This window comes from Elephantulus edwardii, unplaced genomic scaffold (genome assembly GCF_000299155.1).
Source record: "Elephantulus edwardii isolate Elephantulus edwardi_28Jun2011 unplaced genomic scaffold, EleEdw1.0 scaffold00055, whole genome shotgun sequence".
Classification (NCBI taxonomy): Eukaryota; Metazoa; Chordata; class Mammalia; order Macroscelidea; family Macroscelididae; genus Elephantulus; species Elephantulus edwardii.
In genome coordinates, this window is record NW_006399805.1 from 12,612,927 (window position 1) to 12,635,915 (window position 22,989).

Consider the following 22,989-nt stretch of genomic DNA (forward strand, 5'->3'; position numbering starts at 1 on the left):
TATCATGGCATGGAGGAGGAATAGTGGAACTGTATCCACATTTACAATATTCTTCTTACCAAAACCATTTATGGAAAATAGGAACTGCATTAGAACATGTATCTCTGGATTGGAAATGATCATCTTGTTAATATTTCTAGCCTTAAACTGAAAAGATTATATTGTTCAAAATTATTTGTTATACATTTGTTTTAATTATTCCCTCTTTTAACAACTGGGATTTAGAGGGAAGATAAAAGACCAGAGAATGGCCAAAATAATTAGGGCAGCTATTGCTGCCAGTTTAGGGCCTGTGTCGGAAAAAGGAAGTCTTACTCATATACAGTGCCACCCAATGGTAAAAAGGAGGTCAGAATTGCTTCCACTGTGGAAAGCTGGGCCACTTCACTAGGCAGTGTCACAGACAAGAGCCACAGATAGGGAAGGGAGTAGAGAGGAAGCTCCCACTCACATACTTTAAGTGTGGATCTGAAGGACACATGGCCAAGGGCAGCCCACAACAGGTCCTCACGGCTGACAGGACTGACAGGCCCCATCTCCCAGCTGGAAACAAAGGAGGATGCTTCAAAGATTTAGATCCTTCCACAAGAGCCATGACATTAGTGGTGAGTATTAACATTACTGGCAAGTATATTCATTTTCTCCTGGACACAAGAGCCTATTATTTGGTCCTAAAAGCCTTCTGAGGTCCCAGATCTTCTCACTATTTCTTAATGATTGGAATTGATGGAAAACCTCATAAGCAGTTCCTTACTTCACCTCTGCCTTGCATGCGGACTTCCGAGCTATAAAACAACCCAGTGGTAGATGTAATTTGGTCCAGGACTTAAGAATAATAAATGCCATAGTTGAGCCTTTACATCTTGTGGTTCCTAACCTTTATACTATAATAGACAAAGTGCTAGTCAATAAGCCGTTTATTTTAAGAACTACCTTCCCTCTGTAACTTGATTTGTGCCACTGTTAGAACCTCTACTTGGAATATTATTGCTTTTAATTTTTGACTCATGTACTTTTAACTTGTTAGTTAAATTTGTGTCTTCTAGGTTACAACAGTTCTATGATGCATCTCCAAGGATATGAACATGTATGGCTGAGCACAATTGATAACAGTGCATCTAAATTCCAAAATCAATCTCCACAATAGTCTACATGTTTCCTATTGTCAAAGGGGCCCTTTAGAGTAGTGAGAGAAGATCTTCACCTTGAAACCTACAGTTTTCCTTTTCAGCAGGAAGTAGCTAAGAGAATACACTGTCCCCTTTTCCTTATGAATCAGGGAGAAATCTCTCTCAGGGAGGAGTGATAGGGAATGGCAAAGGACACACTGACAAAGGAGATTAATCAGAACTGGTTTTGACAAGCACTGTAGCAATGGGACAATTAAAACAGACTTTCAAAGGGAAAAAAAAGAGAGGAACAAATTGGAGGAGGGTAGAGAAAATAATGCGACAATGAAAGTATGGAAAGCCAAAATCTCTGTAAATGTTCATTAAAATTAATAAAATACAATTTTAAAAAAGAAAGTTTCTATAAACTTCTGCAGTCTAAAATTGATCAGATATGCAATAAAGATGCATTAATAATTAAGACTGATGTAAGATGATGATGTTTTTGTGTGCCCCTGAGTTGACTATGACTCATAGAGACCCTATGAACAATATCTCTGAACCCACCCCATCTAGAGTCAATCTCCCTGTTTCTGATGCACTTGTCCCCACTGCCACAGTCACAGTATCAATCAATCTCCTCCGGGGGCTTCCTCTCCCATGCTGACACTTCATACTTTCAAGCATGATGTCCTTTTCCAAGGTCTGGTCCCTCCTGGTAACACGCTTAAAGCATGTGAGACAGAGTTTCACAATCCTTGCCTTCAAGAAGCAACTTGGGAGACAGGACAGACCTGTTTGTTTTTTTTGGCAGTCCATGGTATGTTAATACTCTTCTCCAGCACCTAAAAGCCATTGATTTGCTTCTGTCATCCTTTTTCATTGTCCAGCTCTCAGATGCATAGCAAGTAATTGAGAAGATCATGGCTTGGATCAGGCACTCCACATTGAACAGGTCCCTAGCTTTCCCAAAGCAACTTGTCTTTTGATTTCTGGACTGCTGGTGCCAAAAGTGTGGATTGTGGACCTGAGTAAGGTGAAATTGTTAGCAACCTTAGTGTCTTCTCCATCCATCATGGTGCAGCCAACTGTCCCAGTGGTGAGAATCTTTGTCTTCTTGATTTTTAGCATCAATCCATATTGAAGACTGCAGTCCTTGACCTTCTGAAGCAAACACTTCAAGCCCTCCTCAGTTTTGGTGAGCAAAGTTGTGTCATCTGCATAAAAAGACTGTTCATGAGTCTTCCTCCAATCCTGATTCTACAGTCCTCTTCATAGAAGCTTTTTGAACAATCTGATGGAACTTTAGAATTACCAGGACCTCGTGCTAATCCAGCAATCCTTGGTGTATGATGGTTTAGTGTTTGGCTACTATAGAAGAATGGAAGCTGAAGTCAGCTCAGCCATATCTCAGAGGAAAGAGGATTTTCCTAAACCAAATCCCGTGGATCATCCCAATCTGATCTGTCATTGGTCACACAGGCAGCACAGGGCCACAGAGGGTTTGCTGCTCTGTGGATGTCATCATGTGTAGAGGGATGACTAGACCACAGTTAAAGACAACAGACCTTTTTTGTGATGTTGGAGTTTTCCTATCAAGTTGTTGTTGTGTTGTTGTTAGGTGCTACAGAATCATATACAACTCTTAGCGACCCTATGAACAATCTACAAGACCCTGTTCTAATTTACAAGATTTTCAAAGGTATGTTATACCGGAAGTAGATGGCCTATTCTGCTTCCCAATCTGTCTTAATTTAGGAGCTTTACCAAAACCTGTCCACCATGGGTAACCCTACTGACAGGTGACACACCAGTGGCACAGATTTCAGTATCACAGAAATTCTAAGTTATCTCAGTACAGCAAACTGACAGACAAGTGGTATACCACTTAGAACAATGTTCTCTCCAAACACAATTAACACAGTTCCTTGGGCCCAACTGACTTTTAAATACAAAGGCCCACCCACCAGGTCCTAATTGCTTAAACAAGAGGCTTCCAGCCCATAGCTGATTGTTAATGAAATCAGAACTGGCCAATCAGCTTACAGTTGATGGTTAAGAAAATAATAATAAAAAAATATCCAAGCAGTTTACACCCAGCTTTCAAGTAAATAAAAAACACTTACCCGCCAGAATCCAACTGTTCCAGGCTGGAGACTCACCCTCAGGTAGGACCCAACCACATTTTAAATACAAAGGCCTGCCCACCACGTCCTGATTGCTTAAACAAGAGGCTTCTAAACACAAATTTTTAAAATTTGACTATGTGGAGGCTATTAGAGAATTATATTTGTTGTTGTTATCTATTTAGTTATCCATTTGGGATTCAAGTTGGAATGATGACAGTGTGAGAATTGTACTACCAGGCTGTTCTCCTAAAATGCCTTTGATAAACCAGTCATCCCTTAGACCCTGTTATTAGAATGTGCCATGCTTCTCACTCAATTCATTTAACTAAAGTGAGAAAAAAAAGAACAAAACTCAAAACATTACCACTTATGGAGTACTTATTAGGGGACAGAGACACATACATGAGTGAGAGAGCAGCAACTCAAGCTTAGGGGCATCTATGGCAAAGCCTTCTTCCCTTGTGCTGCTATAGGCACCTTTATTTCCTTCAATCTTTCTATTTACTCTTATCATCACAAAACCATGGGGAGGTGAGTGCAGAGGCAGCTTGTCTCCACATTAGAGATGGATAACCTCAAAATACATGGATGCTGAAAGACTTTGAGGCACCTAGGGACAATGGTGGTACACAGCTGTGGTCTCTGGAGTCCCACCTCCCTCCTTTCTGTCCAGTACCTGAAGGTATGTCTCCAGGGCTGTCCATACACTCCAGTCACTCAGAGGGGCTCCCTTTCTCAGGTGTGTCTTGATCCTCTTCTCCCGTTCTGGAGGCTTCAGCTCAGGGTGGGCCTGAGCCCTGGGGATGCCCAGGACTGTCTCGTGGACATAGACTGACCACAGGTTGCAGGTGGCCTCAGTGGTGTGTGGGGGAAACTCCCAGCCATGCCTCTGCTGGTTGTGGCCCAGCTCGTGGATGGGTCCCCACAGACCATTGCTCCTCATGCTTGCCTCACTGGTGAGCTCATGTGCCGACTCCACGTGGCACATGATGGGGTACCCAGAGTGCATCCAACCTGAAGGACAGGAGGAAGAAAGGAGATGCGTGAGACCCACCCAAACTCACCTTCACCCCTTCCCTTTGTATGACTTCCCTTATCCATCCTGGTGGCTAATGATTCCAGGATCTCCTTGATGTCTAGAAAATAAATGTGCTCCTTGAATTTGAACCAGGAGGACAGGAGGAACAGGTGATGGTTGAGGTCCATCCAAACCCATCTTTATTCCTTTCCCTTGTGTGACTTTCCAACTTCATATTGGTGGCCCAATAACTCCAGGACTTCCTTGTTGTCTAGAAGGTAGATGGATGTCTTGACTTGGACAGGAACTTACTATCCTTAGTCTTCTCCCAGGCTTTCTAGCCTTTCTCCACTCAAGTTATGGCTTCTTCTCACTTTAGCCCTGAGCAATCTGGATAGTTCATAGACTTACTTGTTATAATCTAATGTTTCATTGTCTTGTAAACTTCTTTTCCATGTGAGTTTGCAACATGGTGTCCTGAGTTTGCATTTGAAACTCCTTTAGGCCTAGAGGATATCATTCTGACAGCCCCCAGGCAAACCATTGTTGTCTAGATTTATACTCTGTGACAGTGATGGTGTAGCCAACATTACTATTTTACACAGAGAACTGATGTCCAGGGAATATGCGTATTCTCCATGCGGAATTAAGATCGTGTTCTCTCTTATTAGGCTTTCTTGAATGGGCTGGAACTCCTAACAATCCTATGAAGAACATGCACAGACCCTGCCAGGTCCTGCACGACCCTCACAATCTCTGTGTGCCCACTGCTGCAGACCTTGTGCTGCTCAATCCGCCTCATAGAAGGTCTTCTTCTACTTTGCTAATTATTTTCTAAACATTATGACCGGCCTCTTCTGACGATATTCCCAAAGGATATGAGGTAAAGTCGCATCCTGTTTGCTTTGAAGAAACACTCTGACTTTATGTCTTTCAAGACAGATTTGTTTGTTCTTTTGGAAATCGATGGTATAGTCAATATTTTTCACCAACTCTACAACTGAAAGGCATCAATTATTTTTATCTTCCTTATTCATTGTCAAACTTTCACATTTATGTTGTAAAAAAACAACTGAACCCATGGCTTGGGTCAGATTCACCTTAGTTTTCAAACTTACATCCTTGCATTTAGCACTTTTAAAAGATCCTTAGCAACAGAATTGCCCACTACAGCACGTCTTTTGATTTCTTGACTGCAGCTTCTGTAGGTATCAATTGTGGATATAAGTAAAATGAAATAATAGACAACTTGAATTTTCTTTTACCTCATTTATCACGATGTTGGCTATTGGTCGAATGGCGAGAATTTTTATTTTATGTTGATGTATAATCATACTGAAGGTATATAAACTTTGATTTTTATAAACTTTTTTCTTCAGTAAGTGCTTCAAGTCCTCTTTACTTTGATCAAGATGGTGCCATTAATCTAATTACTAATGAGGCTTCCTCCAATCCTGATGCCATATTCTTCTTCATACAGTCCAAGTTCTCAAATTATCTGCTAATCATGCAAATTGAATAGGTATGGTAAAAAGATGTAACCCCAGCGCAGACCTTTCCTGATATGAAGCCATGCTGTTGACCTTGGCCTATTCAATTCTCACTTCCTGGTCCATGTTCAGGTTCCACATGAGCAGAATTAAGTGCTGTAGAAACCCCATTCCTCTCAATGTTATTCACTTTATTATTGTGCATACAGTCGAATGTCTTTACAGCCAATAAAATACAAGTAGACATGTTCCTGCTATTTTCTTCTTTGTTGCCTTCTCTGCCTTATGTTTGAAGGAACTCCTTCATTTTCCTCCTCTTGAAGTACCCCCACTGCCGTCTGTGAGCCACTGGTACTGTGTTTTAATTTTAGTTTAGTGTCCCACTGAATTTCCTCTTGCAGGTTTCTCACGTACGAGCATCGTGTCATACCTCGCAAAGCCAGGCCTGTTCTGATTTTCCCGCTATTTTCTCATGACATTATATTTTACTCCAGTTGGGCATTCAAAATAAGAAATGGGCGGTTTCCTCAGGCACCCACCTGCTGAGATTTGCACGTCAGCAACAATCCTCTCAGGGCGGTGGAAGGGGAAGGGCTGGGCTCCCAGCCTGGCCACAGCGGCCATCATCTCATCCCAGAGGTGCAGCACAGGCTTGGGGTCCTCCAGGCAGTGGAGGCTCTTGGTGGGCACGGTCAGGATGATGTTGCTTGTCACCAGCTCCCCCCAGGGAGCCGGACTTTGCTGGATGCACCTCCTCCACTCCTCCTGTGATGTTTGACCTGGAGTAAGTACCACGGACATGTGACATTACTGCTGTGAAGTGAGTGAGTCATGACACCTTTCTCTCTGCCATCTCATGACCTGGATGCTTGCCATGTCCCTGGATGCAGAACACCCCAATTCATGGTCCTTTGGTTTCTGTATCCATGCACACAGCGCATCCTGTATCCAGGATATAAACTGCTTTCTATCCATAGATGCAAGGGTGTTTCTTACGGCTGGAAGTAGGCTATCCCATATCCATGGATGTATGGAATTATGTATCCACGGACTCAGTATATCCTGTATGCATGGATGCAAAGAGTGTTATTTCTCTAGATAAAGGGCATTCTATACCGTACGTGAATAGAGAATATGCATGAAATCATGATGTCCTATACCCATGGACACAAGAGCGCACGTATCACACCCTGGAGAGAAGGCATATAGATAAATGCAGAGTGTTCTGTAAACAGGGACACGGGGAATACAACATCCACGGATGCATTGTATACTATATTCATGAACACAGACTATCTCATATCCATGGACCTGGGAGCTCCTTATCTCTGGATACAGGGCGTTGTGCTCTTAATGCAGAACGTTCTATATCCCTGGACACTGCCTGTCCCATCACCCTAGACAGGGGACCTGCATCTCTGTCCTAGCAGGTCTCCTCCTTCACTCACCTTGACCCCACTTTTCCTCTACAGCCAGCTCCCTGGCTCCCCTGATGCCTCAGCTCAGTCCTGGTCCCCACTCACCCAATCTGTAATAGGGGGCTGGCACAGCTTTCCTGAAGGTGATGGGCACTGGGCCCAGAGAGCTGCCCTTGGGCACAATGACGTAGATCAGGCCACCCCACAGGCAGGGCACTGAGAGCTCAGTCCGGTCCGCATGGCACAGGTGGGTCACCATGGGGGCTCGGCACAGCTTGCTGGCATGGCTCAGGTCATCGGTGTGGCAGCCTACCTGCACCTGCAGAGGGACACACCTGAGTCAGAAGACCGGGCCCTGGAGGATTGCCCTGGTACGATGTGTGGATGGGGAGCCATGCACTCTGCTTTCTCTTTCTGTGGGTGACGAGTAGAGGCCTGCAGGTGTTGGCGCTCCAGGTCTGCATCACCTTCCTCAGCTCCCACACAGCCCTCCAGGAGATCTCTATCTTGTGAGGGCCCAGGTGTGACAGGTGTGTCCTGCATTGGCCCTGGCATTGGACCTGCATCTTTGGTGGCTCCCAGTGGGAGTGAGCCAAGGGCCTCATCCACATTGGACAGAGGAGGCCAGGCAGAGCTGTGCTGCTTGACCTGAGAGGTGGAGGGCGGGTGCGTCTGCCCCTCTCTATGGTCTCCTTCCTGGCTGCCTGGCTGACTCCTGGCCCGCTGGCCCTGGGGTTGTCTTAGGTTCAGTGCAGCCGATCTGGGAAGGGCGCTGAGCAAGCAAGCCTGTCAGTGCGGCAGGCACTGGGCATGAGAACAAGCAGGAAGAGACTCAATCTCAAGGGCTGCGGGTGGGGTGCTGAGAAAAGAGGGGACTCAGGAAGATGCCTGGGGGTGCTGAGGGCAGGATGAGGGCAGGTGTTGTCCCTTCACCTTTGGAGGCTCACTGCACCCTCGTGGTTGGGAAAGGCCTCCAGACACAGAAATGAGGGACTGAGGTTTGATCCTGGTGTGATCTGACATGAGGGGCTCTGGGGCCCTGACTCTTCAGGACACTCTGTGAAATGGGCAGCAGAACCCACTCGTGCACTCTGGGAGGGTCCAGGGGAACAAACAGAGTCTGCGCAGTGCTGACGGAAGATGGGCAGTGGGAGTCCTGAGAGGAACCTGAGAAGGACCCCCCCAAAAAAACAGAGCAAAGACCTGCGAAGCCTCGAGGACACTTCACAAGGTCACCGAGAGGCAGGGTTCGCTCCATGCAGTGGTTTTTGGGACCCCAGACAGCAAACTACATGAAGGCAGGACGTGGGTGGGAGGCTGCAGCTCTGAGGACCTGGGCTCACTCCAGCCTTACCTTCAGGCCATCAGAGACCACGGCTTCTGACAGAGAAACTTCCAAGTTCATTCCCTCCGGGAGGTAGAGCCCCGTGCTCACCCAGATGTCACTGCTGCCTGTAAGGGCCGAGGGGAGGGTTGACCCACTGTGAGTGACTGTCCCTCTCCTGCTCCACGACCAGCAGCCCCTCCTGGTGCCCTGACTCATTCTCCACATCACAGTCACCTCCAGGGCTCTGTCCTGCTGAGTCCCCTCTGCCCACACGGCCCGCCTGCTCCTCCTCACACGCACCTGGGTTGGTCCCGTCGATCTGCACTGTGATGGGGCAATCAAAGGAGTCCAGGCTGGAGAGGCAAGTGTAAACACTCAGCCCCTGCGCCAACTGGGAGCAGTCGGTGCCCGAGTGGGCCAGCTCCGTGGCCAGACACAGCACAGTGGCCTCTCGGGAGCCACTGGCCACAGGGTTGTCCCGGCTCACAGCAGGGAGCCCCGCCTGCTGAAGGGTCTTCCTCAGCAATCTGTGTAGAGAGGTGTAAGCAGGGATGTCCTCGGCAGGGATCTGCAGGAAGGCTGCCCCGTCCACCCCCAGTCTGGCCAGCCAGCTCTTCTCCATGCTCAAGTCCTCCTGAAAGGTGGCCAGGGCCCTGCGGAAGTGGTAGTTCAACATCTTGGGCGTGGGCACAGGAAAACGGCCAGCACTGAGGGTCTGGGCCAGGATGCTGAGACCGAAGGGGTTGACAATGCGGTTCCCAGGGAAGCTGGCCAGAGGGGAGCGGCCTGGGTTCTGGGAGGCCCACCACCAGGCATGGCCCCCAATCAGCAGCCCGCCACCCTCGGCCACAAATTCCTGGAGTTCTCGGGCCTCCTTGGCACTGTAGGCTGTACAGCAGTAGACACGCAGGCCATTGGTCAACTGAGGCTCCAAACTGCAGGTCAGTTCGTGCACAGACAGCAGGGGACAAAGTTTCTTCAGACTTGTGTTCACTCCAACTTTGCCCGGTTGGTCCCTGGCCAGCCAGCGCACAGCATTGAGTAAGAAGGGCTTCAACTGGGGCGCACACAGCAAGGCCTCGTGAGAAGCCAGCACCACGCGGCCACGGCCATAGCGGGCAGCGGCCAGGAAGCAGCCGAGGTTGGCGTCCAGCCCCAGAGGAAAGGCCAGGGCTCCATGCACCAGCAGCTGGGAGGGGATCCCCCCGGTCTGGATGTCCAGTTCCGAGACCCCTTTGAGGAGCTGCTGTTGATCCCTGCTGACGTGTTCCCCGCATCTGGAGAGACAGAGAAGGGGGCCGGTCAGCTGACTAGAGAAAGAGCGCTTTGACTGTTGAGGCCTTCAGGGGGGTAGGAAGTGGGCTTCCTAGATGTCTTCCTCCTGTCCTTGTCAACAGCGCAGATTTTAGTGTACAGTGTTGCATTCTACCAGATCTACGGCCCTGTAAACAGTCGTTAAAATCACACTTCAAATAAAATTTTATTTTAAAAAAACCATTAACTTGCTGTTTTGTGACACGTGGTTGACTATCACTCACAGTGACCCTATGAACAACAGATCTGAATTTTGTCCTGCTATGTGCTATTTTTCAAGATCGCCCAGGTTCTCCACCCCACTGGTAAAGTCAGTGTGTCAATCTATGTTTGTGTGTACGAATCTATCTTGTTGAGCGTCTCCCTCTTTCTCTTACCCTCCACCCTTCCCAGCAAGATGTCTGGTTTCATTAACTGGCTTTTTCTGACAACAGGTTCAGGCATGTGAGATAAACTCTCACCATCTTTGCCTCAAAGAAGCTCCCTTGCTGTGCTTATTCCAAGGTAGACTGATTTGTTCTTTTGGAACGTCATGGGATATTCAGTACTCTTCTCCACAACTCAAAGGCATCAGTTCTTTCATCAGCCTTACTCATTGTCCAACTTCCTGATGCAGAAGAAATAAGTGACAGGGCCAAGGCGTGGATGTGGCGCACCTCGTTCTTTAAGTGAACACGGTTGTTCTTTCAACACTTGTAGAGACTCTTGACAGCAGATTTTCCCCAATGCAATATGCCTTCTGATCTGCTGACTGCTGTTATCATGGATGCTGGTAGCTGATCCCAGTAAATGAACCAGTGACAATGTCAATCTTTTCTCCATCTATCATGATGTCGCTTAATGGTCTAGTGGTGAGGACTTTTGTTTTCTGGGTGTTGAACAATATAGAAGGCTGAAGTCTTTGATTTTCAGCAGAAAATGCTTCAAATCATTTTTACTTACTGCAAGCAAAATTGTGTTCTCTACATAAAGCAGGTTGTTGATGAACTCTCTTGTAATCCTGATGCCACTTTCTTCTTCAGATGACTCACATTCTTGAATGTTTTGCCATCATACAGATTGAACAAGTATGGAGAAAGGATACAGCCCTGACACACACCTCTCCTGATTTTAAATCATGCGATATTTCTTTGTTTCGTTGGCCAACTCTTTTTCTGTACATAGATATCATTGTTGTTATGTGTTACCAAGTTATTTATGACACATAGCGACTTTATGTACAACAGCCCTGAAACCTGCTCTATTCTGTGCCAATCTTATTGTCTCTGACACATCTACCCTAATTACCCCAGTCACTAGATCAATCCATCTCATTGAAGGTCTTCCTCTCTCATGTTGTCCCTCTGCTCTTCAAAGCATGATATCGCTCTCCAAGGACTGGTTCTTTCTTGCAACATGTCCAAAGTATGTCAGACGAAGCCTCAGAATCCTTGCCTCTAATGAGCAGCCTGGTTTCACCCTCTCTACAATGAACTAATTTGTTCTCCTGGCAGCTCATGGTATATTCAATAGTCTTCTCCAGCATCACAGCTCAAAGGCATCAATTCTCCTTCTATCATCCCTAGTCATTGTCCAGCTTTTTTATTCATAGCAAGTAATTACAAAGACTATGACCTGGATCAGGCACACCTTAGCCTCCAGACTGACATCATTGCTCTTCAGTACTCTGGAGAGATCCCTGACAGTAGACTTTCCCAATGCAATTCATTTCTTGATTTCCTGGCTGCTGATACCAAGAGTGTTAGTTGTGGAGCCAAGAAAACTAAAGCTGTTAACAATCTCAGTCTGATCACCATCTATCATGATGCTGCCAGTTGGCACAGTGGTGAGAATCTTTGTTTTCTTGATGCTGAGCTTCAATCCATATTGAAGACTGCAGTCCTTGACCTTCTGCAACAAGTGCTCCAGGTCCCCCCTAGTTTCAGCAAACAGGGTGGTATCATCTGCATAACACAGGTTGTTGATGAGTCTTCCTCCAGTCCTCCTCACAGAGCCCAGCCTCCCAGATAATCTGTGTTGAATACACCAAGGACTGCTAGGAGAACAAACAGGTTTGTCCTGGAGAAGGTGAAGCCTGAATGCTCCTTGGTTCTGAGCTTTGTCTGACATATTTTGAGCATGTTGCAAGGAGGGACTGGTCCTTGGAGAGAGACATCATGTTTGGGAGAGGGGAGGGACAGCACAGGAGAGGAAGACCCTCAATGAGATGGATTGGTTCTGTTTGGGGAGGTGGGAGTGAATGTGTTTGAGATGGTGAGGTTAGCACAGGATAGAGCAGCGTTTAGGGCTCTTGTACACAGGGTTACTATGAGTTGCAAGTGACTCAACGGCATATAACAACAACAACATATAGATTGAAAAAGTATGGAGCTAAGGTACGTCTTTGGTGTACAGTATACAGGTGGTGTACACCCATTCCAATTTCGAATCATGCACTGTTTGCTTTGTCCTTCCGTGCTGCCTTTTGGAATCTTCTGTTCAGCTCTTTAGTGTCTTGAATTCTTCCTTGTGCTTTGGCTTCTCTATGCTCCAGTGCAATCTTCAAAGTTTCTTCTGACATCCATTTTGGTCTTTTCTTCCTCTTCTGTCTTTGCAATGACCGTTTGCACTCTTCCTGGATGATACCTTTGACATCCTCCCACAACTCATCTGGTCTTCGCTCATTAGTGTTCAAGGCCTCAAATCTGTTCCTGAGATGATTCTGAAATTCAGGTGGTATGAAATCAAAGTCATATTTTGGCTCCTGTGGATTTGGTTTAATTTTCCTCAGCTTCAGCTTGAACTTGCATATGAGTAATTGGTGGTCTGTTCCACAATCAGCCCCCCGCCTAGTTTTCACAGCTGATATTGAGCTTCTCCAGCGGTTTTTTCCACAGATGTAATCTATCTGATTCCTATGCATACAATCAGGTGAAATCCATGTGTATAACCTGTGTTTATGTTTCTTATAAAACATATTTGCAATGAAAAAGTCATTGATCGTGCAGAATTCAATCATTCTATCTCCAGCTTCATTTCTGTCACCAAGCCCATGTTTTCCAACTACTGATTCTTCTTCTCTATTTCCAACTTTTGTGTTCCAGTCACCCATTATTATCAATGCATCTTGAGTGCATGTTTGATTTATCTCCGACTGTAAAAGTTGGTAGAAATCATCTATTTCTTCTTCTCTAGAAGCCCTAATTCCCAACAGGAACTGTCTTCCAAGCATCCTGAAAAATCTACAACCAGGAGAGGATAAAATAGATGAATGAGACCTAAGAATCAAATCCCTATGCACATCACAAAACTTCTCCAACAGGGTAAAAAGCAAAGCCACAGACTGGGAAAAAATATTTGGTAATGACATATCTGATAAGGGACTTATGTGTAGAATTTACAGAATACTCAAGCACCACAACAATATAAAGACAAACAACCCAACTGCAAAATGGGCACAGGATATGAACAGATACTTCACTGAAGAAGACATTCAGACGGCGAAAAGACTCATGAAGAAATGTTCAAAGTCCCTAGCTCTAAGAGAGATGCAAATCAAAACAACTATGAGATATCATCTCACCCCAGTAACAATAGCAAAATTCAACAGAGCAACAAACAACAAATGCTGGCGAGGATGTGGAGAAACTGGAACCCTTATTCACTGTTGGGGGGAGTGTAAAATGGTGAAACAACTATGGAAGTTAGTATGGCACTTTCTCAAAAAGTTGGAAATAGAAATACCATTTGACCCAGCAATTCCACTACTGGGAATATATCCTGAAGAAACCAGAGCTACATGCTCACTCATGTTTATTGCTGCTTTGTTTACAATAGTAAAGAGTTGGAAACAACTCACGTTTCCATCAACAAACAAATGGATAGAGAAGCTGTGGCATATTCTCACAATGGAACACTATGCAGCATTGAAAAACAAAGAACTCATGAAATATTATACAAAATGGGTGACCTGGGAGGACATGATGCTGAGTGAAATATGTCAGTCACAAAAGGACAAATACTGCATAATGCCACTCTTCTAAAACAGACTGACATTGGGGTTGGGGGGAAACTAAGAAAAGAGGGGATAAATAGTGTAAACAGCATTGGCAGAGACGAGGGAAAGAACTGTTCAAAATGAATATATGATTAGGTATTATTTGCATGGCAAGAGTCCAGAATAAGAGCTGCATAGTAAAGTGAACTGGGGTGGGGGGGGGGGGGGGGATTGGATAAAAAAGAAATAATTTTTTAAAGTTTTTTTTCCCAAAGAAAAAAACAAACTGAGGGTAGGGTGGCCTGGGAGGATAATATGCAACAATGAATGAATAGAAATCCAAGTTTTCTATAAACTTTCATTAAAATATTAATTTTTAAAAACGATGTATTATGTTAGGAAAACCTGCGGCCAGTTCTAAAGAGCAGCGATGTCAGTTGAAAGATTAAGGTGCGCCTAATCCAACTCATGGTTTTTTCAATTACTTCCTATGCATCTGAAAGTTGGATGATGAATAAAGATGGCAGAAGAAGGAGAATTAATACCTTTAAGCGGTGCTGTTGGAGAAGAGTATTGAATATCCCACGGACGCCAGAAGAACAAGTAAGTCTGTCTGGAAAGAAGTACAACCAGGGTGTTCCTTAGAGGCAAAGATGGTGACGCCATCTTCCATACTTCGGACATGCTGTTGAGAGGGGCAAGTCCTTGGGAAAAAGGTCATCATGCTGGGAAAAGTAGAGGGTCACAGAAGGAGAGGAAGACCTTCAGTAAGATGCATTGTCACAGCCACCGGACCAAGAGGAAGGTGCTACAAGGTAGGACAAGGTTCTGATCTATTGTTCAAAGTGTTGCAGCGAGCTATAGTCCACTCATCCGACATAATTACAGGGTGAAATAAAATCACATCCTTTCCTCACATTCATTCCATGTGTATACTGAGCACATTATTGGAGAAACTATACAAAAAACAGGCCTTAGAATTGGAGGAAGACCCATCAACAACTTGTGCCATGGAGATACAATGTTACTTGCAGAAAATAAAGACTTCAAGCCCTTACTGATGATGTGGAAGACGTTAAATAGAGATTATATCTCAACATTGTTGCCATTAATATCTCAACATGGAGAAAACAAAAATCCTGACAACTGGGCCAATTAGCAAGAGCATGACAAGTGGTGGGGGAGGGGAAGGGTTTATCAAGGATTTCATCTGAAGTGGTTCCACAATCAGTGTCCACGGAAGCAGTTACCAAGAAATCGAAGAAATGCTACATTAGGCAAATTTCCTGCACTGGAGGTCTTTACAGCGTAAAGCAAGGGCATTACCTTAAACACTAGGGTGTGCCTGGTATTTTCACTTGTCTAACATGCATGTGAAGGAGGGATGACTGATAAGGAAGACTGAAGATGAACTGATGCCTTCTCATTGCAGTGTTGCCATTGAAAAAGGCGTATCTTGTGGATTACCAAAAGAATAAAGACATCTGCCTGGAGAAAGAACAGTCACAATGTTCCTTACAAACCCGAGTGGTGAGACTTCACCTCACGTCCTTTGGGCTGTCAGGAGGGGGCACCATGCTGGGGGAAGTAGAAGGTCCTTCAGGAAACCCCTGAGAGGATTGAGAGGCGTAGGGGCTGCAAGTGCGGAGATTGTGAGGTGGGCTTAGGACAGGGCAGCGTTTGGACTGTTGTACACGGGCTCGCCATGAGTGGAAGACAACTTGCCGACACCCAACAGCAGCATGCCCGAGGCAGAAAGGGCACAAGAGGTGATACTGATGCGATGGCTAAGCACTTGGCTATGAACCAGTAGGTTGGTGGTTGGAGTCCACCCTTCCCCCAATCCTTGGGAAAAATACCTTACAATATGGTTCCACGAAGATGACAACCTTGGACACCTGGGGGTCCAGTTCTGCTTGGTCCTAAAGGGCTACTCTGGGTTGGACTGGATGGCCGCACACATAAGCAACATAACAAAAGCAAGAAAACTTTTCTGTTAAATTAAGTAAACATAATACAAGGAACCCTAGTCAAGTTGGGTCAAAAAGATTTCAAAGACAGTTTACAAGACGTGCAGTAGCTATCCATAAGACAATGTGCTGTTATCAGAAGGCGCTGACTAGGGGCTGTGATTCACAGCGAGCCTAGGAACCACTGACCGGACCTTCCCCTGTCCCTGTGGGCCTCAGGCCCATGGCGGTAGCCAGTGTAAGAAATCTAAGGATTGGTGATGTTTACACGATGGCGGGATACCACGGCAATACCTTCAAAGTTGTTTGGAAGAGCATGGAGGGAGAGAACCAAGAATTTACCTTTAATTTCATATATAGAGTTGATAAGGGGAGAGGGGGTTGCTTTACAGCTATATTCCAAACACTAACAAAGCAATGGTAGAGTTGCAGTCACCATATCAGAACAGTTAAACTTTGTCTCGCATACTTTTTGAGCATGTTAACAGGAAGAGCGAGGCCCCAGAAAGAGACACCAGGTGTGGGGAAGTAACACTCAACTTCTCCACATGGAAACCTTGTCCAGCTGCTTTTGGGGGGCTGGCTGGTGGTTTTGTGCTTGTTTGTTTTATAGTGGTCTTATATAGTATTTGTCCTTTTGTAACTGATTTATTTAATTCCGAATAATGTTCTTCAGACTTAATCTAGTACTATTATGAAGTGAGGATTGGGCCGGAGAGTAGGAAATGATTGACTAGGCAGCAAACACTTTATTGGAACAGACAAAGGGAAGGACCATGTGAAACGAATCGAAGATAAGACTTTGTGTGCAGAGTTCTTAATATTGGGAACAGGGTGTACATGACTGATAGGGGAAAGAAAGCTAACAAAAGGTTTACACAGAGATAGAAACAATCATGGAAGACTGACAGAGATGCGAGGGGAGGGGGAGCACCCCATAGATGGGAGGATGAAAGAGACGGCAAGGTGTGGTGAGGCTCTGAGGAGCTGCGATAAATGGCTCTGATAAACTGTCATTAGTGTTATAAAAGAAAATGTATATGAATTATTGGAAACTCAACTTTAAAAAACCGGCATAAACAAGACTCAAACTCGTTGCAGCTGAGCCATAACTGACTCGCAGCTGACCCTCCAGCAGGTGTTTGGACGGGTAAATGTCCAAGGAGGAGAATGCCAGCTTTCTTTTGTAGAGCTGCTGCTGCTGGATTTGAACTCCCAGAGATGGGTCACTTCTGGGTTAGCAGCACAATTCCCTAGGGACCATGCCACCAGGGCTCCTGAGGAAGTAAAGGGTCAGCCAAAAGGGGGAAGACCATCAAGCAGATGGACTGACAGAGTGACAAGGTGTCAGCACTGCAGAGAGAGTGGATGGTGCCGGATCAGTTAGGGGCTGTCAGTACTGAGTTAGAGCCAGTCCGACCGACCCCAGGACAACAACGAGCTAACCAGGGCGAGCTCGTCAATGCTGATTACTGACTGCTAACACTTTAGTCAGCGAGAATGGACAGTCTATACTCATGGACATGCATGCCAGCACCTGGAAATCAAACCTGAATGTGATCAAACCTCTAGGTCAATGGCTGGGAAGACAGAGCTTTAGCTTGTAAGCCATATATTGTCTCTGTCAAAACTGTTCATTTCAGCTGCCACAGTGTGGAAGCAAACATAGACAATACAGAAATGAAAGATCATGCTTCAATAAAACATTATTTACAAAGATGGGTGGTTGCCCTGCTGGTCAAATTTGCTAGTCCCTATTCTGGTGCCACTTATCAGTAGGCAACATCATGACAGATGGAAAAAAGGTTGAAGTTGCCAATGATTTCATCTTCCTTGGATCCACAATCAGTATCATAGGTTCCAGCAGTCAAGAAATCAAAGCAATATTCAAAATGCCCAGGTATCAGAGAGACACAAATAAAAACAATTATGAGATATTATCTCACCCCAGTAACAATAGCAAAGTCCAACAGAGAAGCAAACAAAAAAAAAAATGCTGGTGAGGTTGTGGAGAGACTGGAACCTTTATTCACTGCTGGTGGGAGTGCAGAATGCTCTAACCATGATGGAAAGTAGTTTGGCACTTTCTCAAGAAATTGAAAATAGAAATACCATTTGATCCAGAAGTTCCACTACTGGGAATATACCCTAAAGAAACCAGAGCTGCCACCCAAACAGATATATGCATACCCACATCTATTGCTGTGTTCTTTAAAATGGTAAAAAGATGGAAACAACCCAAGTGCTCATCAACAAATGAATGGATAGAAAAACTTTAGTATATTCAAACAATGGAAAACTACACAGCACTGAAAACAGTGAGCTCATAAAACATTACACAAGATGGGTGGCTCTGCAGGACATTATGCTGAGTGAAATATTTCTGTCACAAAAGGACAAATACTGCATAGCACCACTGTTATAAAGCAGGTCTGACATGGGGGTTTGGGAGGTCAACAGGATCAGAGTGGATAGATAATGAACACAGCATTGGAACAGATGAAAGAAAGAACTGTTTAAAAGGAATATGTGATTAGACATTATACATATGAGAACGACCCAGAATAAGTGATATATTGCAAAGAGGACTGGGGTGGGGGCAGGAATGTAATTGTGCAACAATGAATGAATATAAAAAAAAAGGTGAATTGGGGGGAGGGGGAAGGGAGAGAGGGGGGGTAAAATGTGCAACAATGTATGAATATCTAACTTTTCTGTAAAACTTTCAATAAAATCACAATTAAAATTAAAAAAGAAATCAAAAGTATTTAAAAAAAGTATTATAAAAAAATCAAAAGTATTAAAAAAAGAAATCAAAAAGTATTGCGCTGGCTAAGTCTGCTCTCAGGGACTTCTCCAAAGTATGGAAAAGCAATGATGTCATCTTAAATACTGAGGTGTGCCTGATTCAAATCATGATCTCTTCAATTACCTGCTATGAACCTGAAAGCTGGACAACAAACAAGGGTGACAGAAGAAAGCTCAATGCCGTAGAGTTGTGGTGCTGGAGAGGAGTGCTGAGGGTCCAGTGGGCTCCCAGAAGAACAGACAGGGGCGTTACGGAGACGAGTAGCCAGACTGCTGCCTGGAGGTAAAGATGATGAAGCTTGGTCCCACATACTTTGGACATTTTGTTAGGAGAGGCTATTCCTCGGAAAAGGACAGCATGCTTAGAAAGGTGGAGGGTCGGGAAAAGAGGGGACGACCCTCAACGAGGTAGCCTGACACAGTGACGTCAGCAATGGGCTCAAGTGTGTCAGAGATGCTGAGGATGGCACAGGACAGGACCGGGGTCAGATCTGTTGTCCCTCGGGTCACCATGAGTCGTACTTGATTCTATGACACTTAACAACAACTCCAGAATCTTTGGGCTGCCAACCACCATGGGGGCAGACTGAGCCCATCAAGTGCTCCTGGCAGAAACATGTGGCACTCCCTCCGCATGCAGATTTACAGCCTGGGAAACCCCGCGGGACAGCTCTCCTCTTACAAGGTTGTTTAGAGTTGAAAATGACCAGAAGGCAATGGGCTGGACCCTAGAATGCCTAGGTTTCCATTTACAAAGACCTACAGGGAACAAAAGAACATGTAAACAGCATCACATGAGCACATAAAATTCAGACGGAAAGAAAGTTTACAGGACAAGGGACCTGGTTTTCCCAACAAACTACAGGACTTAAGAGATGGAAATAAACTCAAATGTTACCAGAGAAGACTGTGGTCACAGGAATGTGGACGTGGCGGCTGCTCTGGTTGAACAGAGATTATGATTTCTGATCATTGAAAAACCCTCAAATAAGAAAAATATTTGGCCTTATTTCAACAATACCTACCAATTTGGAAAAGAAATTAAAAGGCAAGTGCACTCAATTGATGATGTTGAGGACTTTTTTCTTTTGGGTGTGATAACGGCATCCTGTGGTTACGCTCTTAAGGGTCCCTCCTTCTACAGACAGACATGGAAATACTGAGTTGAAGTGATACTAAGGCTGTGTTTTGCATAATTGGGTCGTGCAAATGAGCCTGGCTGAACTGTTAGGAGCTTGGGTAAAGGACTCCAGAAGATTCATCTCACTAGTCACTCTACTCTGCATATATCTAAAATTTTACATAAATAAAAGTGAAAAAATCAAATGCAAAACAGACTCCAGATCCAGCAGTGGAGATGAGAAGTGCCAAGTGTTTGGGAAGGAAAGCAGGCTGGTTTGACGGGAAGAGCAGCCTCCTACAAGTAAGAGGAATGAAGCTGATGGGATTTGAGCTGCTTGTCTCTTAGCAGTAAAAGCAAAGTCGAGCTAGCATGAAGCAGGAGCACTGTAAGGTCTCTGCAAACCAGCTCTCTGCCACGCCCTTGGGTGGGACGTGCCCAGCTCAGGGCTGTGGGACCAGGGCAGGACAAGGCTGCCTCAAGCTCTCTGTCCCCTCTTTCCTCTCTACTACTTTCTGCTAACTTCAGCCAGGCCTGCGTACCTCAGGCTCCCTGGAAGCCAGGATTGGCCGCTTTTTCCCCCTCCAACCTCCTTGCCATGGACTTGGGACCAACTCACAGCTGACCCTCCAGTGGGTCGGCTTCCTGAGGCTCTAAGCCATACTGGAGATTGTTCACCTTTCTCCCTCCGAGGGACAGGTGCATTTGCCTTTGGTCTGGCCACTTGCTCTAATTCTGCCCACACAAATACAAGAGGTTGTGAATTTGCTTTTTTGGTGTTGACAGTGACTGCACAGAAGAGAACCACAGAGGGTGAAGCCAATCACCTGCCCACTGATCCTGACCCACCCTCGGGGTCTTCTCCCCAGGACCCTCTGTGAACACCGCTCCCTCCTTCGTCCAGCTTTGCTTTTCCTCTCTGCACTCATCAGTCCCCCATCTGGGGAGTGTGTGTCTCCTCCACTGACCTCACCTGCACCAGAATCCATGGTTCCTGAGATCAGCACTCAGCCTCTTTACTCCCTGTTGTGTGCTGCTCGGTGCCCCAGTGGGTCTGGTACAGGCAAGTGCTCACAGATTATCAGGCACAATTTTATTCTTCAGGAGATATTGATAAGTCCTGTCTAAGTCCCAGAGACCACAGACAGAGGCTGCTTCTACTTGGATAAGCAGTCAATGCCCAGGGAAGCGGCAGTCAAGAAAGCAGAGGACACACTACACTAGGCACATCTACAAATGACCCTTCTGAAAGGGTGTCAAAGCAAAGATGTCCCCTTGTTGACCAACATGTGCCTGACTCAGGCCCTGGATTTTCAGTCACCTCCTATGCATGGGAGACTCGTGTGGCTTACTCCGCAGGGAGTTGGCCTCTAAGCCAAAGGCAGCATCTAACACAGTTCGAATCCACCTCGGCTCCACAGAAGAGAGACGGGCAGCCTCCTCTGGTACGGATTACAGCCTCTGAAAACCTGTTGAAGGGTCAGCTGTAAATGAGTCGGTTCCACGTCAACGGCAATGGGTCTAGGCGGAGTTTACACGTGGGTGAGGACACTGCGCAGTGGGAAAGGGAAGACCAAAGAAATACAGACGCACAGAACTGTGGTGCTGATGAGAAGCACTGATTATGCCATGGACTCCAGAAAGCGGCCTTACTGCAAGGACAGCCAGAACGCCACTTAGATGAAAGGATGACAAGCCTGTGGACATGTTATCAGGGAAGCTCAGGAGTTAGAGCAGGAAATCGGGGCTGGTCAAGTGGAGGGCCAGTGAAGACGAGGTAAACCCTCATTGGAGTGGACTGGCACCCTAGCCACAGCAATGGACACAAAGCCCAGTCACCACGAAGAGGGCCCAGGACAGGCTGCGTGTTTGCTCTGTCACTCAACTTGACAGCAATCAACAACAACAACAACAACTGACCTGAAGTTTGCTGTGGCCATAGGAGAAGGCTGTGGTGAGGTCAGGGCCTCATGTATGCCAGTGCATTTGAGCTATGCTGGCTTAGTCCGTGCTGATTGCAGCACTGAGCGGAAATCACTCGTATTCATGTGGAAGCTCACTGAAGACTCAAGAAAATTCTGTCCTTGAACTGAGTTCTACTCACAGTGAACCCACAGACAGGAGAACTGCTGCATTGTGGTTCCAAGGCTGGAAACCTTTCCTGAAACAAAATGTGTTCTCCTTCTTCTACACAGCAACTGGTGTATTCAAACCACCGATCTTTTGGTTAACAGTCCAACTGGAATCTGCTTGTCCTCAGGGGCCTTTTCACGGAAGAAGCCGTTTCACATCTATTGAAATATGAGTCACATGGGGAACATCACTCACCTGACCTGAAGCGGGATCTTGGGCACCCGCCTCGACACTTTGAACCACTGTTTGTCCCCATAGGTGTCAGTGAAGTACACTCCGGCCACACTGGTCACCTGGTTCCCAGGGAACTCAGACAGCACCTTGTCACGGCCATGCTGGCTGGCCCAGTGCCAGGCTTGGCCCCCGATGAGCAGGCCCCCTCCACGCTTCACAAACTGGACCAGCTGCTCCGCCATGGTGCCGTGGTAGGCACTGATGCAGTAAGCCCCCAAGGGCTCTCTTGGTTGCTCCTCAACCTGGGCGTGGAGCCCAGATTCCTGAAGGATGCTGAGTAGGGGCCCCAGGGACGGATGCACACCAACAGGAGTCCCAGGGGTGAGGCAGAGCCAGTGCACGGCGTTGACAAGGAATGCAGCAAACCCAGCATCCGTCAGGTAGCCCTCGTGGGCCACCACCACCAGGCGGCCATGGCCATAGGAAGAGGCAGCGATGAGGACCTGGCCCTTGTCGTTGACCATCACTGGGAAGGCAGAGTCTCCAACCAGAAGCAGTTCGCAGGGGACCGCATCTTCAGGGACATGCCAGCTTGTCACCCCGTTCATGAGGGCCTTGAAGGCAGCACTAGGAGTTGCCATGTCTCTGTGGTTTCTGCAGAGGGAAGCAGAGACACATCATGGTGGTAACAGAAAAAGGCAAGAACATGAACAGCCTCACGCATTCACTCAGAAAAGCCTGTTTCAGCCTGGGGAGGTAGCAGACAAGGGCCTGGTTCTTAGAAACCTGAAACTTCAGAAGAAAGATGATGAAATCCAGCAGGTAAGCAGACAACCATACTCAGCGTGCAATCAGTGCTACCAGGAGACAGTGTGGCTGAGCTGCTGCGGGCTGGGTGATGGGGAAGTCTGGTGGAGTGAAGCCAGGTGCTGGGAGAACAGCCTTTCTGGAAGGAGAGGGGCTTATGTAGACACAGAGGCAAGAATTGTGAAAGAAAATGTGG

At 46.2% G+C, this 22,989-nt stretch overlaps 1 protein-coding gene and 1 pseudogene across 1 annotated transcript in view; one reads left to right on the plus strand and one right to left on the minus strand.

Moving 5' to 3' along the window:
* LOC102874311 overlaps nucleotides 1-1,064 on the plus strand; it is a 5,979-nt pseudogene extending 4,915 nt beyond the window's left edge.
* The window catches only part of LOC102843521 (protein FAM115C-like), a 28,096-nt gene extending 5,466 nt beyond the window's left edge, over nucleotides 1-22,630 (minus strand). Inside the window, exons 1-6 of the mRNA XM_006887259.1 lie at nucleotides 22,008-22,630; nucleotides 8,792-9,768; nucleotides 8,519-8,616; nucleotides 7,270-7,483; nucleotides 6,286-6,525; nucleotides 3,915-4,252 (exon numbers count right to left, since the gene is read on the minus strand). Coding sequence (XP_006887321.1) covers nucleotides 3,915-4,252; nucleotides 6,286-6,525; nucleotides 7,270-7,483; nucleotides 8,519-8,616; nucleotides 8,792-9,768; nucleotides 22,008-22,627 — 2,487 coding nt within the window. The 5' untranslated portion in view covers nucleotides 22,628-22,630. The remainder of the gene's footprint in view (nucleotides 1-3,914; nucleotides 4,253-6,285; nucleotides 6,526-7,269; nucleotides 7,484-8,518; nucleotides 8,617-8,791; nucleotides 9,769-22,007) is intronic.
* Nucleotides 22,631-22,989: the final 359 nt, after the last annotated feature.